Here is a 12,875-nt window from a genome sequence, read left to right on the forward strand (position 1 = left end):
AACTCTAATCCCTAGTTCAACCTTGATTCTCAACTGCTCCTTCATCAAACCTGAATCTGAATATTCCTAAACCCTTTTCCCAACTCCAGCCCATATGTTCCTACTTTAAATCCTAGCCCTAACCATAATTCCTACCATCAAACTTACTATCATAACCCTGTCCCTGAGTGATTTGTTTTGCTTTTTCATTTTGCTTTTGTTGCGAAAAGGTCTTTACTCATAACTTCAAATGCAAAACTCCAAACCTAAATCCTAATCTTTACTCCCAGCCATTTTCCCAATTCAGACCCAGTGCCCAATCCAGACCCAGATCTGATAGAGAAGCAACAAATATGCAGCCAATGCTGCTAAGACCACGTGGTTTGGTGTGTTGGAACTCACAGTCTTGAGATGATCTGTGCTTGAAGGTAAACCGAAGGTGACTCCGGTTGACGTCTTCAATCGGAATTGCGACCTGCAACAGAGAAAATACCATACACAAGATCAGTCTTGCGTATTTACTAGGGGCGTACCGATCGATCGGTCACCGATCTAAATCAGCCGATTTGCGTCTTAAATCTATGATCGCCGATCGTGCCTAGATTCAGGGTCGATCTTTTTTGCAGCATGCATACACTGCTGAATGAGCATTTGCTCAGCTCTTGTGGCCACTGGAGGGTGAGTTGGTGGCGATTATAAGCATTCACAAATTTAAACTTTCAGACATGCTGTCATTTAGATGAATATGCCGGTTTGTCTTAAAACGTGTAAGAATAACGTGTATGAATATTAAGCTGCCCATTTTCTAGAGTCAATACGGCAGTTATTCTGACTCGCTGAACAGTGAGCACAGAGAGGATAAAGAGGCTGCAACGGGCATAAAAACAAATTAAGCAACAAATAAACATGCAAATACAAATCTGAGTATACATGATGTAACGTGAGTCATGACAATCCGATGGTGTGTGGATCGATAGACTGTTTGAGCGATCTTGAGTGCTATTAGCTTTACTCTCTTCAACATGAGCACTCTCTGTGTCAATCAAACAAATGTGCTCTCAGTATCTCATCAGACACTCATCTCAGCGCTATTCCCAATTTAACTGAATATCCCAATTTAAATCAGACTAATGTTGGTCGCAATGCCACTTATAACAGATATACTGTAACTGTTTAACCTTAAATAACACCACAGCGTCTTCACGCATTTGCTTAATGATAATTAGTGATTTGTATTGCAACAAAACGCCAAAGGTGGTAAAAAAAAAATCAAAAATACTAATGATTCCTCACAGCAGCAGTTTTGGAGCTAGTAATAGACAACTTTATTATTTTTGATTGCATCTCTGCTGTGTGTGATGCCCTCATGGTTTTTACTGGTTGGCAGTATGTCACAATGAACTTTGATATTGACAAAACTATTCATAACTGTTTTCAATACAAATAAATGTTAGCAATTCACAATTAATGTAATTTATCTGTGTGGGGCATAAACAAAACAGCAGATTTTTTTTTATTTTTTTTTATTTTATTTTATTTATTTTTTTAAATCGGCCGATCTTAGTCTTAAAAAAATTAAATAAAAAAAAAAAACAGTGATCAGTATCGGCCTCAAATTTCCTGGCCGGTGCACCACTAGTATTTACAATGACCTTAATGTGACAGACTTGGAAAGAAACACCATTTTAAAAGGTCTTGAAAATTAATGAAAGCCATAGACATGGATCAAAAGAAACCCTCGAGTAGGGTGCATGACCTTTACGCTGAACTTTATTCGCCATTGTTAAAACCTCTGTGTTCTTCCTTTCGGATTTTAAACATTTAATGCAACACCTTGAGTGTTGTCTCTACAGTTTTAAACTTAAATGCGTTAAACCTTCATTAAAGCCAATCAAATCACTTGCAAACATTCAGCAAGGCCTTTGTCAACTCTTTGTCAGAGTTCCTCTAGTTTGTAAGCACCCTGAGGTAATGACGCTCACCTTGAAGGTTTCAAACCAACGTGGCTGTTTGACCTGGTAGTATATGACTGATTTGTACTCCAGAATGCCTTCATCTCCAGCACCAGGGAAGATCACATTCTGGATGGAAGAGAAGAAAACCCTATTTAAAATGCATTTTGTAAGAAATTTGCTGGTTTTCAGATTATATTGTACGATATCAAAATCAAAAGCTTATGAACTAGAAAACAGCTATGAACAAAATATCATAAAATTTTAATTATCTTAATTTAGGTCTGCTCTGTGGTGAAATTATATTTCTTTGGTGTCGAATGAGAATAAATCCAAAACTGAGAGATGTCACAGTTTTATTAACAAAATGCTCTTCACAGAATATTTAGTCATCACTTCTTCAATGTGAATTCTAGCTGTCCAGTGAATCAAACAGAAGACTCGGAGACAAATAGTTAAAATACTTCTATTTTCCATTCATTTTAAATTTAACACAATTCCACTACAAATTACAATAACAGCATAGCTTCAATTTAAAATGATTGTTTAATGTAAAGAATTAAAATCTCTTGATTGTAATTGTCGCCAATTGTATTGCTTTATAAGTTGCTGTTGTTTTTTTATAAGAGTAACACAACATATACTACATAGATAGTATTGGTTATACTTTTACAATATTTCACTCTTAAATAATAAATGAAGTATTTTTTTCATAAAAGTGATTCAAATCTCAATGGGACCAACCTGGTTAAATTAATAAATGTAGTAAGAAGTTGCATTGAAAAAAGGAAAGTGACTTCCAGAATTTCTGCACTCAAACTCTCATGGACTCCACAAGTTTGTGGAAAACCTGATTATCCATGTTATCCCGGCATGATTTGACAATGTTCCAAAGAACATCCTGTAATTCAATCTGATGTGCAGTCAGAATTCAGAAGCAAAATCAGATGATAAGTGACAGATATGAAATATTAATGGGGACACTTTGTCCTTCAGGCTGGAAACCATACGGATCCCACAAGTTCTGAGGGACAAAATACCTTACATGCTTTCTTTTATTTGATTTCTTACACTCATACACAGTGAGAATCCTCTATTCAATCCACACACCCACACACACTCACACTCTCTCAGCTGGACTGTCAAAACCCAACAAACACACATGCTACAACTGACAGCCACCAATTATAAGCAATAAGGGACTAGTCACCCAACAGCCTGTGGTCAGACATAGACGTTGTGTGTGTGTGTGTGTGTGTGTGTGTGTGTGTGTGTGTGTGTGTGTGTGTGTGTGTGTGTGAGAGAGAGAGAGAGATGTGGGCAGTCAAAAAGCCATATGTCAGAATTGAAATTGATGAATAAACAGGAAACAATAGTGCAATATAAAAAAATAAATAATAATAATTAGAGCAAAAAAAATAAAAAGGCAAGAATGTGAGAGAAAGTAAAAAAGTGTGCTACGGAATTTTACGGGTTCAATACAAATTAAGGTCTATCAACAGCTTCTGGGCCATAATGTTTATCATCACAGAAAATGATATTGACTCTATAATCTAATTTTCTGTAGCACTTGCAATGGACATCTACGGGGCCAGCGTTACAGAGGGTTTAAAATCTGGAATCTGAAGTTTATCATTTTGTTTGGCACTCATGCATATTACGCTGTAAAGTTGTCCAAATCATCCTTTTAATGGTAGGACTACTTTTCTAGGTGGATTAATATCTGGTTAGGCATTACGGGCGTAAACAGTGCCTTTCTGGTATCCTTGTGCATATTGTGTGAAAGTTACCAGATTAGCTGGCAATAAACATTGACATTCTGTTTTGTGTTAACACATATAATATGTAAGTTTTGTGGCTATACTTTTGAAATAGTGTGTATTTTGACTTGCCCCATTGAACTCCATTGTAAGTACATTACTGTAAACACAATTATGGCATCTTTGTTGTTTTTATAAGCAGAGGGACAAGTCAGAATTATTTACTAGGGTAAAACATTGTCACAAATGCTGTCGATGCACCTTAACTTGAACTTATTGAACCTAGAACATTAGATTAAATGTGTGTCGCTCACACATGGACTCTCATACCTCGAGTTTCTTGCCATCTTCATCATGTACGGACATGGTGACTTCCACATTCTTATGCGTCGTCTTACTGCCTTTATCAAAATCCCCCTGAACGAGTGTAACGTAAATGTCGTTCCGAACGTCACCTACAAACACAGAAACAACGTCTCAAGTGTCTCATACAGAGTGAAATTACCTGTGATTTACAGTGTAAAAAAGGTCATTTTGTAAATAAGAAAATCTCACTTTCAAACTGAAAAAGAACTAATATAATATTAAAATTTAGGGCTGTTGATTTAACGTGTTAATTCAGTGCGATTAATTATATAAAAAGTAATGCATGTCCCCAGACCGTAATAAGGAATATTCCTTCCATATGAGCAATTCAAGCATAGAATACCACCTGTTTTCTCCATGGTGCAGTAAGCGAAACTCGCTGAATAGGCAACACGCAGATTGTACAGACAGAGAACACACCACACTTACCGAGAGCAGACAACTCAAGATGAGAACACATTCTTGCACACAAACACAGCTTGATGGAGCATAAATCCAAAGGCAGGGATCTCAAGACATGTTTTGCTAAGTTTCAGACTTCATTTAACTTGACACCGCGACCTTAAAATGGTATGATTATGAAAAGCGTCCGTCTGACGCAGGTGTGCATTGACACATCCTTAGACAAGCCCTTATAGGCCAATGATTGTCTTATGTTTAACAATATGAAAATAAACAATCTATTGCATTCTAAAGCCACTTTTTGTATTGTCTTTTTGAATGCTTCACTTGTGTGCCTTGCATTTAAAAAATGCATTTAAATTATCTGTATGATTTTATATATATATACATATATATATTAAATATTACTATTTATAATAGTTTAATCATTATATATTGCATTATTGTTATTTGAGGGGCTTTCTCAGCAAATATTTATTATGCGATTAATTGTGATTAATTAATTAGCCCTATTACTGCATTTAAGTTATGCTGATTTAAAAAAAAAAAAAAAAAAAATGTAATGAGAAACTAATGGTAATCACCACTGAGATTAATGGGAACTGAAATTCTAAAATAATTCATACAGCCTTAATTTGCATGAAAATAATGTCTCAAAGCTAACAATTTTAATGGTCCTTAAAATAGGCTTTTTTTTTTTTTTTAAGGCAAAATATAATTTCTTTATTATTTTCTGATAATGCATACCTGGCATGATGATTTCCGGGAAGCCCATTTTGCGAGCGACGGCAGTGGATCGGTCCACCAGGTGTGGGAAATCTTTCCGGATCTGATGAATGTCACCAGGAAGCAACTTCAGTGTGACCCACAAACCTGAAGACCAGAGGAACAGACAAGAATCAAACACACACCACATCAAAATATGCATACATAAGTGTGCAACCACTGGACACTTTGCTATGCCACAATGCTACAGAAGCTGATAAGACGTCACATTTAAAACTCTCAATTAAAAAAAGTTGGTCGGCTCATTTTAACTGTAAGTGCTATATACCCAATAAGAGTACATTATTTTCACAGTTGTTATTACTATGTCATATATTTGGGCCACAGAATAATGCCCACATGAAATGTATTCACATAATCATCTGCATACCTAAAAAACATACTTTCTTTATGTCCGAGAAGTGTGTTCCTTTTCAAATGCAGTACTTACACTGACAGAACGCAAATTTGGATGGAGCTAGTTTCCAAAACAAACACACAAACATTTGTGCTTCCTATTTGTGCTTTACAGCTCACAGGAACTCATTAAAAAAAATCTCATTATCAGTCATCTACAAAAAAATTAAGAATGCTGGATTAGTTTAATTGCTGACAAAATATCCTGCGGGAAGAGATGTGTAGGTGAACAGATTATTTAACTGGATTGTGCAGTGAATATTTTCATGGCAAATTTACAAAACAGCTATTTTTATGCGCACACATTTAAAGCTTTAAAGGAACAAACATTGAGAACAGACTTAGTGGGTGCATTTAATTGAAACTGCTAAGAAACATCCAGGACATACTTCACCTCAAAATCAAAAGAAAAAGAAAGAAATTATATCAAAGATGTTTTTTGCATTGTGATACGTTTTGACAGTTAAGCACATTTTACCCCCATTTCTCATTACTGTAATGTAAAAAAAAAAAAAAAAAAAAAATTTCACTACTGATTTTATTTTAAAATTATTATTATTATTATCATATATATTTTGTATTTCTTTTAATTTATAAAAATAAAATGAGAATCTGTTTTTTTTTTTTTTTTTGATAATGAGAATTTGGGTAGAATGAGACATTATTATTATGACAATGATGCTCAATAAAAACAATTCTAAATTGTCCTTAATCTCATCTATTTTCTTATGATTTTAGGGTACATTTTTAATAGAAATTTCTCAACAAAAATACCTTTTATCCTATAGATTTTTTTTATTTTTATTTTTTTTCTGTATGAGAATATTTGTAAATTTGTTTTGTTTTTTGCAGCAGAAAATGCCCTTTTTTTTTTAAAATATCCTTTTTACCCATAATGCTTTGCATTAATAAATCTCTGTCATAAAATCTTAATTTAATCAGTCTTAATGAGTCGACCTCTATTGCCCTTGTTACTGGTACTGATTAACCTTGATCGTAAATAACCAGAGTAGTTATGTCTGATTTTACAGAGAGAGTGAGAAGAAAATAACATTAATCTGAAAGTCTCATATGAATAAAAATCCATGTTTTATATCCTCTCTTCAACTCAGTTAATTACATTTATCCAATTTTTTTCTCAAATTCCTTGTGATTCAAATCTATATTGTGCTAGTACCAGATAAACTGCCAGAAATTCTACACAATAACATATTGCGTACATGAGCCTGGCTAGCTCAGTCGGTAGAGCATGAGACTCTTAATCTCAGGGTCGTGGGTTCGAGCCCCACGTTGGGCGTGACTGTTAGCTATTGTCACAAGTATGTGCAAATTCCATCTCCCAGCCATGCAAAACACTCTCAGTGACTCAGCGGTTAAGGCTCTTGGTTACTGATCAAGCCCCAGCACCGCCAAGATGCCACTGTTGGGCCCTTGAGCAAGGCCCTTGACCCTATCTGCTCCAGGGGTGCTGTATCATGGCTGACCCTGCACTCTGACCCCAGCTTAGCTGGGATATGTGAAAAAAAAGAATTTCACTGTATATGTGCAAATGTATGTGTGATAAATAAATGTAATTATAAATTATAATTACATGCAAAAGCTGGTTCTCCTCAACATGTAGAATTTAATTATGATCTGAGAGTAACAGATGCATGTTAAACCTCATTTAGTCTAAACTAATTGTGCTTAATCTCTTTTTCATTTAGGAGATTTCAGATCTCTTAAGATTTTGAAACATTCTCTTGGCAGAAACTCTGATGTGAGGTTTGATGTTATCTGGGACAGTCTGTGTATTTTCTCAGATCAGTTTATATCTTTCCATATTTTTAACTTCTTACACTTTTAACTAGGCTATATAATCAAATTATGTAATCAAATTTTGAAAACTGCTAAACTCATAAATACAAACAACTCATGCAAAAACATCTGTCTGAATGGTATATGAAAATAAAATTAAAAAAGCCACATGATTTTTGGAAGTGTCAAAACTGTCATGTCACCAAGTTAAAATCTGATGATATTTATCTGATATTTAAAAGAATGTTCCGGGTTACATACAAGTTAAGCTCTATCAACAACTGTATCTGTAGTAGCCTGTCAATTACCACTGGAAATAATTTCGATTTGCACCTCAGTTTGTAAAAACAAATGAAAATCATGTTTACAGCAGCGTACTTACAACGTAAGTCCATAAGGCAAGGCACTGCACTTGAATAATTGTTCAAATACATGTTAAAATAAGGCATGTTATAGAATCACTGACTAACTTTATGCAAAGTTAACCCTATAACGCCGCATTTATCAAATCTGATATGCTATTTTCTAAAGCCTGTGCATCATTATCAATAAAAATTCACAAATCCTGTTGTCTGCAATGTACTAGATGTATGCTACTATATATATATATATATTTCTTTTTTTATATGTTAAATATTTTCTAATAATATTCGATTTTAATAACGTAAAAGTGACAGTAATGATTATATTGTTACTGATATTTTAAAATGAGTATTTGCTGAATATAAGCAACTTGTGCTTGGTTAAAATGTTGTATATTATTTTATTGCCAGTTGAAATCCATGTATCAAATATGATACAACAGGCTTTTGAGGTATCTCTCTCAATCATCTTTACATTACATTCATGCCCACCACAAAAAAAAAAAAAAAAAATAAAAACTTTGAAAATTCTGACATATACTTTTTATAAGATATATTTAGTGTGATCTAATATTTGTGTATTTTCATATATGCAGCCTGCTGTCATTATAAAGATCTCATTATTTTACATTACAAGATATTATGATGTCATCTTATTAGTTCCTGAGACCCAGCAAAAAAAGTTTTACAATTTCCCTTTTTTAAATGTCAAAAATAGTGTTTGGTGCATAAAATACATATGATAAAAATTGTTAGTTGAAAAAAGAATATTTACTCATATTGTATTTGATGTGCCGAACTGAACTGATACATTTCAATCCATATTTATAGACCAAGGAGAGGAACATTTGGTATCTCTGAAATGCCCAGAGAGACCTCTTATAATACCCCAAGATTTACCACTGTAGAAAAACTTAAATAACAAATGTCCTACACAAAAATGAATTGCTGGGCCTCAGGAGGATAATGACCTTTTAAACCTGATGTTTTTTTTTTTAACTTGCAATTTTTTTATTTATTTTGTTTTATATTTTTTACAATTTCTTTTTATAGTTTGTCTAATGGTACTAAAAACAGTTTAATGTCAGAAACGCAGCATTTTCGTACAATTCTTTCATATGTCAGGCTTTACAAGGTTAAATCCAATCGTTCAACTCCTGTCATGACCATGTAAAGCAACTGTCGCACAAGGATACCTGAAAAGGACTGTTTACTAATAGTAAATTCCACAACAGAAGTAAAAAAAAAAATTTAAAATTTAGCGGCTATTCAGGCCGAACACATTATAGCACAAAAAAGCTAGACACAGCGCAACAAATTAAACAGAACACAGCGAGAAGCAATGCAATGTTCAAAGATGGCAGTCTAGCACGTTTACATAAAAACAACAATAAATATATAAGTATTACAAATATTTTTAATGGTAATCAACAGTGTGCAGACTAGCACAGACAAATAAAGTTTAACTTTTGAACCTAGATTTCTGTTGAACAAATTACGTTAAGGACACGATGTAAGAGACAGCGTATCGATCCAGTGACTTTTACCTTGACCTTTGTGATTGACCTCTTTGGCAGCAATGACCTTGTTGATGACAGTCTGGAGGAAGTCGTTCTCGCCCGCCACCCTGGGTGAAAAACGGGAGATGTTCAGCTGCCTGTGACGAATGGCGTCATCCAACGCTAGCCTGGAGTCCACACATGACAGGCAACATGCCAACGGGGAGGAGAGAAGGAAAGAGGAGGAAGAGAAAGAAGGGTAGTAGCCACAGAGAGCAAGATCAGGGTGGATAAGAGCAGTGGGAAAGAGAGAAGAGAGGTGGATGAAGGGAGAGAGAGAGGGAAAACACCAAACAGTGATACAAATACCATGACAGGGACAAAAGCCATCGTGTTAGCAAACAGTAATGCGGGATGGGTAACAGGAGAGACACAGAAAGATGCTGTAATTTCAGGAACTTTATTTCACCTAATCACAGTAGCCTGAAGTAAAATACGCTGCATCTCTACAAACACATTAGCACTGTTCCAAACTCTAGTGTACTGCATACGTAGACGGCTCCAAAAGGTAGGCAGCTAAATTATGCTACCTTCTAAGGGGCGTTTCAAAACAAAAACAATTTTTGCATCCACTAGACAGACGTTGTGCTGTTTTTTTCAGCTTCCCCTGTATGACCTTCCCCTGCATGACCGATTTTAAGAAGTTACATTTTAAAAGCGTGTCTGAGGACACATGCATTTTGCACCGTTTTTTGTGTGTTTTTTTTTTTTTTATAACGCAAGAACGCGTTGTCTGAATGGCCCTTAAGGTCACATTTTTTGTGGAACCCAAAACCACTTTATAAAAGACACAATTGATAATTATTATAATTATGTCTATATTAAATGTTAAGAGTATAATTAGCTCAACATATCAATTTATGAGACTATTAAACGTGTTTAATAATGTGTAATAACTATAAGATTAATGACTAATGTCTTTGAAGTTCATCCAGGATTAACTGTAGAAGTTCATATAGATACATTGTCCTTTGTTAGTTGTCTGATGAAGGCTTTTGTTGGCAATTTATTGATAGTCTATGTATTCTATTTTAAGAGTGTAGTCCATCATTAGACCGAGGTGATGCAGGCCGAGATCAGTGAGGTGTTTCGCAATTCAACCGGCCAGTAATTTTGGTGAGGTCTATCCTAAGTCCAAGGTTCAGGCAGTGGCATATGAAGTATCCCATGTCTTATGGTTGGAGTTGGCATCAGTTCATCCTCTGAAGTCCATCATGATGGACTGAAGTGATGTCTGGCTGGAACCGGCTGCATTTAGTTGTCATCACTCAGAGACATGTAGCAATGGAGTCTGATACCAAGCAGGAATGGAGCTGGATCCAGCCGGTTCTGGTGACCTCGGGACAGGAGTCCCGAGGTTGAGACATGGAAACAAATAGAATAATATTAGCGTAGATGCCATTCAGTTTTTTTTTTTTTTTTTTTTTTTTTTTTTTGCAGAGTTATAGATCATAGTCAATGTTTCAGGTTCCAGCAGACCTAACTTATTCTTGTGTGGTGAAGAATAAATTAGGTGTATGTCTGGCTAAATAGATGAGTCTTTAGTCTAGACTTAAACTCAGTGTGTCTGCATCCCAAAAAGTGTTAGGGAGACTATTCCATACTTTAGGAGCCAAAAAGGAAAAGGATCTACCTTTTGTGGATTTTGATATTCTAGGAACTATTAACAGGCCAGAGTTTTGCGATTGGAATGAATGTGATGGAATATAGTGTGGTAGAAGGTCACTTAAGTACTGTGGAGCTAGACCATTCAAACTTTGTATGTAGTTAACAGAATTTTAAAATGAATATGAAATTTAACAGGTAGCCAATGTAACAACGATAAAATGGGGCTAATATGATCATGTTTCTTGGTTCTAGTCAGCACTCTGGCAGCTGCATTTTGCACCAATTGAAGTTTATTTATTGATCTTGCTGGACATCCTCCCAGTAATGCATTACAATAATCTAGTCTTGAGGTCATGAACGCATGAATTCGTTTTTCGGCAGCAGCAACAGGGAGCATGTGTCGTAACTTAGCAATATTTCTCAAGTGGAAGAATGCTGTTCTACAAACACTGGAAATTTGATTTTCAAATGACATATTGGTATCAAATATCAAATATAACACCTAAGTTCTTCGCTGTTGAAGATGATGTAACAGTACATCCATTGAGAGTCAAATTATATTTTAGTGGCTTTTTTTTTTTTTTTTTTTTTTTTTTTGAGGTTTTTGGTCCAATAATTAGTACCTCTGTAAAAAGGAAAGAATTGTTCTATCTGAACGATAGCGTGGTGTAGGTGAGTAACATTAGTTGATCACAGCATAAGAGATGAGGTAATGATCTGAGATGTCATCGCTCTGTGGTAGAATTTCTATAGTATCAACATCAACTCCATATGACAGAATTAAATCTAGCGTATGATTATGACGATGAGTTGGTCCTGTCACATTTTGTCTGACTACAAGAGAGTTGAGAATATCAATAAATGTTAATCCCAATATGTCATTTTCATTATCTGTGTGAATGTTGGTGACCAACAATTAAATCTCTATCTACATTAACTACTAGATCTGATATAAAATTAATATAATAAATATAAAAATAAGGCCTGGGTGATCTATTTACTGTAGCAAGGGCAAAAGACGACAGATTTTTTTTTATTTATATCTGACGGTGTCACATTAAGCATTATTGTTCAAAAGACTTAAACTTATATCCTGTCCTCTGAGTAACATCAAAAATGTCACTGTAAATTGCAGCAATCAACATTAAGTTTGACTGTAATCAATTTTTTTCTAAATGATTTAGTGTGGGGTTAGTGTTTGGTAGTTCAGAGAATAGACACAGTCTCTTTATGATATCTAGGTGATACAGTCCCTATGTGTTGTAGTTTATGTGACCTGTGTGACGTCTCAAGGCAGATTGCAGACGTTCGGATTAGCCAGTTTGTCTGCTTCCTGACCTAAGCCCCAGTTAGTCAAATACTATCACTATTAAGACTATGAGCCAAATTACTAGAGAGGAGAGCGGTACCTTCCCTGGAGGGATGGGGTCCATCTCTCTTTAGCATGTCAGGTCTACCCCAAAAACTCTTCCAATTGTCTATAAATCCTATCCTCCAGACACTACTCAGACATCCAGCCATTCAGTGACACTAAAAACCTCATCACCACGACGAGCAGGGAGGGGGCCAGAGCATATTACAGTGTCTGACATCGTTTTTGCAAGTTCACACACCTCTTCAACATTATCTCTAGTGATCTCTGACTGGCAAAGCCAGACATCGTTAGTGCTGACATGAATAACAATTTTAGAAAACGTACATTTAGCATTAGCCAGCACTTGTAAATTTGATCTGATGTCAGATGCTCTGGCACCCAAACTGCATTTAAAGATGGTGGCTGGAGTCTCTATTTCCAAGTTCCTTTCAACAGAATCACCTATGTCCAAGGCTCTTTCAACATGATTCTTAGTGGGTGAATCACTGAGTGGGGAGAATTGATTGTAAACCCTAACAGGAACGGGAGAGTGG

The 12,875-nt window shown here is 35.3% G+C and overlaps 1 protein-coding gene and 1 non-coding gene across 3 annotated transcripts in view; one reads left to right on the top strand and one right to left on the bottom strand.

The window, feature by feature from the left end:
- The window catches only part of LOC127423600 (dedicator of cytokinesis protein 1-like), a 361,421-nt gene that overhangs the window by 258,269 nt on the left and 90,277 nt on the right, over positions 1-12,875 (bottom strand). The window contains exons 12-16 of one of the 2 annotated variants that reach the window (XM_051668049.1): positions 9,348-9,487; positions 5,207-5,332; positions 4,022-4,146; positions 1,962-2,060; positions 382-454 (exon numbers count right to left, since the gene is read on the bottom strand). In XM_051668049.1, the coding sequence (XP_051524009.1) occupies positions 382-454; positions 1,962-2,060; positions 4,022-4,146; positions 5,207-5,332; positions 9,348-9,487 (563 nt within the window). The remainder of the gene's footprint in view (positions 1-381; positions 455-1,961; positions 2,061-4,021; positions 4,147-5,206; positions 5,333-9,347; positions 9,488-12,875) is intronic. The other variant, XM_051668050.1, reaches the window with a different exon arrangement.
- Positions 6,866-6,938, top strand: trnak-cuu (transfer RNA lysine (anticodon CUU)). The gene has a single exon. It is a non-coding gene; the product is annotated as a tRNA-Lys (tRNA).

This window comes from Myxocyprinus asiaticus, chromosome 32 (assembly GCF_019703515.2).
Source record: "Myxocyprinus asiaticus isolate MX2 ecotype Aquarium Trade chromosome 32, UBuf_Myxa_2, whole genome shotgun sequence".
NCBI classification, from domain to species: domain Eukaryota; kingdom Metazoa; phylum Chordata; class Actinopteri; order Cypriniformes; family Catostomidae; genus Myxocyprinus; species Myxocyprinus asiaticus.